This window comes from Sphaeroforma arctica (assembly GCF_001186125.1).
Source record: "Sphaeroforma arctica JP610 unplaced genomic scaffold supercont1.1127, whole genome shotgun sequence".
NCBI classification, from domain to species: domain Eukaryota; class Ichthyosporea; order Ichthyophonida; genus Sphaeroforma; species Sphaeroforma arctica.
In genome coordinates this window covers 18,744-22,106 of record NW_014039431.1, presented here as the reverse complement: position 1 = coordinate 22,106, position 3,363 = coordinate 18,744, and the positions used below count along the sequence as shown (strand labels likewise).

At 39.3% G+C, this 3,363-nt stretch overlaps 2 protein-coding genes across 2 annotated transcripts in view; one reads left to right on the top strand and one right to left on the bottom strand.

Moving 5' to 3' along the window:
- Positions 1–19: 19 nt before the first annotated feature.
- SARC_10073 (hypothetical protein) lies at positions 20–850 on the bottom strand (the record flags this gene model as incomplete). The annotated part of the gene is made up of 1 exon (XM_014295895.1): positions 20–850. A coding segment is annotated over exon 1 (469 nt), but the record flags the coding sequence as incomplete, so codon positions are not given.
- Positions 851–1,231: 381 nt separating this feature from the next.
- Positions 1,232–3,363, top strand: part of SARC_10072 (hypothetical protein) — a 9,643-nt gene continuing 7,511 nt past the window's right edge. The window contains exon 1 of the mRNA XM_014295894.1: positions 1,232–2,286. Within this exon, the coding sequence (XP_014151369.1) occupies positions 1,573–2,286 (714 nt within the window). The 5' untranslated portion in view covers positions 1,232–1,572. The remainder of the gene's footprint in view (positions 2,287–3,363) is intronic.

Genomic DNA, 3,363 nt, shown 5'->3' with positions numbered 1-3,363 from the left:
ACTAAAATATTAGCCCTACCCGATTGATCGTTGTCATCCACAGTTCCTGTTGTTCCATCAAATCCCCAGTCATCCTTATCGCTGACCGGCTCTTCCGAGTGCTGTGGCTGCTCTGGCCCTGTCATTCTCTCTTCAACTGGCGACATATCGTCTGCTTGCAGCTGGTGACGATGTACAAATTCTATTTGCGTATCGTCTTTCTCCGTTACAGTTGTTACCGTTTGAGGTGAGGTGCTGGGTTGTATATCCGTCTCTGGTTGGATACTCTTTACAGGCACAGTGTGCGTACTACTACTCGGTTCAGAGACAGTCGCTATAGGCTCTTCCACCTCTTCATCGTCATCTAATGGGACCATCTGCTCAACTGAACTCTCTTTTTCGTGTGTGTTAGTCACACTCTCAGCCACATCTCCATTCACTTGACTTCTCCCGAGGGATTCGGTTGCATCTGCGGTGTCTGGTGACGGGTTGTCTGTAGGCTGCTGCATGTTGTCAGTTGTGTACAATAACACGCCCACACCAATCAGCCCAAGTGTAGGGGGTTTAGGGGTTTAGGGTGATATTCTACACCTTAGAAAGTCACCTACGCAATCTTTGATCCATTGTGGGTGCACCGGTGGAGGACAGTTAGAGGTAGCTTGCTGGAATGAATCAATTGACAGTGTGGCGGTGGTTTGGGTGCATGGTGTAATTGGGTGTGTGTATTAGTATGTACTTGTATGATGAAAGCGTTTCCCACCGGTAGAGCTAATGCAATAGTCACACCATTGCTGTGATACTTCGGCCTATGGTGCTAGTGTGTGTTCACTCTGCGCTCTCAGTGTGGACAGAAGACAATACGCAATCTAGCACTTTATGCTTACTGCACCTACTAACATATTTATATACATATTTATATAATTTCATATATACTCTCGCTTGTACGTATGTGAAATCAAGCGTCAAACCCAAGACGCTAAGGTTGGCTATTTCTACTTCTATGGTATTAATAAACCAAAATTATTCACTCAAAAGGGTAAAAACCATGTTTACATCATCATTCAATCAGTATATGGTTTATACACTGTTGCTAACTTCATAGAGTTAAAGGCGGTCAATTGATGAGTCATATAGTTTGCACGTGTACACTGGACTAAGTAATAAGTTTAAAGAGTTCTAGGGTTTAGCTTTGTCCTCATGCAATAATATATACATATACACACCTATATTTATCTAATATGACTAGAGGAGTGCAGGATCTTCTTGTCGATAAGTATTTAATCAATACGGGGTTAGTGATATATATACACATATATATACACTTTAATACAACTGTATGGTGTATGTATTTGGGTGCACTTCAAAGTTCAATCACGAATGTGAACCATCTACTCGACACCTGAATCAGTGGAACACAGAACACGCATAAAATAGACAGACTTATTGCACGCATACACTTATACACTTACATATACATAATAGCGTATATATTCAGTACAACATATTTATACATACATACATATATATATATATATATATATATATATATAGAAAGGAAACCTATACTCAAATATTCATACACAACACAGCAACATGTCGGGAGCACACGTGCGAAAGGGTGGCATGGGCAAAGTGCATAAAGCCACCAAAGCCGACCCATCATCCACACTGTTTGTGCGAGGCATACCAGCAACATACACCGATGAAAGCTTACAAGAGTTGTTTGGCGATATAGGGCCTATAAAAGAGGCCTTTATTATTGTAGATAAGGAGACGAAACAGAGTAAACGGTTTGCGTTTGTGAAGTTCGCTCTCAAGGAAGATGCCATCACATGTGTAGAGAAGATGAACGGCCATATGGTCAATGGTAAGAAGATCCAGATAACGTATGCGCACAGAGAGGAGAAGGTGGGGAAACCCAAGAAACCCAAGGCAGAGGCTAGTGGCGATGATGCGGAGATGCAAGTGGTGGCAGCGGATGGTACTGTTCAGGAGGATAAGAGTGCACACACAGACTCAGAGATACAGAGTGATGTGCAAACAGAAACAGAGCCCATGCATGTGGATGTGGCTGAAGTGGCTGGGGACGACACAGTACAAACAAGTGACGACAAACCACAGCACACAGACACAGACCAGCACACGGGTAGTAGTACCAAGACACACACCAAGCAAAGTGCAGAGACTGACGAACAGAAGAAGGAGAGGGAAGCCGCCGCACTGAAGGACGGCAGGACAGTGGTGGTACGAAATGTACCCATGGGCACACCCAAGAAAATCATTCGCAGCAAATGCAAGAAGATAGGGGTACGTCATGCACCTTACGGAGGCATAGAGCACGCATAGTGTATATTGTGATGAATCATCCTTGAGCATTGGATGTGTTGATTTTATAGGGCATATATATATATATATATATAAATATACTCATATATATATATATATACATATATATGTATATATATTGATATACATATATATATGTATACATATGTATATATATGTATATATATATATATATATATGCGTGTGTGTGTATATGTGTATGTAAATATATGTATATATATATATATAGGTATGTGTATGTATGTTTGCATGTATGCAATAAATATATATATGTAAGTTCATATATATAGATATATGTATATAGGTATATATATATGCGTAATATATATACATATATATATATGTATATATATATGCAAGTTTATATATACATATATATATATTATAGTATATATATATATATATATATACAAACATACACACATATATAAATTTATATATATTTATATATATATTATTATATTATTGTTATTATTATACTATGCCTTGCTCTAGATTGAGCTCTACAGATTAAGATATGCCTGACTTTTGATTGTACTTGGTTGTGTACTCGTATTTGCACCTCGTCCTACTATACAACACTGGAGACGTCTGGTGTAGTTTGACTTGCATTCAGGGTTTAGGGTTTGCCCACGGGGACGTGATACACTCATTTGAGTGACATATACCTACCTCGGCCTATCCAACGTCTATGATGTCCATGGTCGTTGGTTGTGATGTGTGTACATATCTGGTCAAAGACACCTATCGGACGTGTCTTCTTTAACTCTCTTATAAACGTTGTACGTATAAGACTATGTACGTATAAGACTATGTACGAATAAGACTATGTACGTATAAGACTATATAAGTATAAGACTATGTACGTATAAGCACAGGACGTGTGTGTTCGATTGGCCAGGCTACCGTCTCTTGTAAGCTTTGTACGTATAAGACTATGTACGCATAAGCACAGGACGTGTGTGTTTGATTGGCCAGGCTAACATCTCTTGTAAGCTTTGTACGTATAAGACTATGTGCGTATAAGACTATGCACGC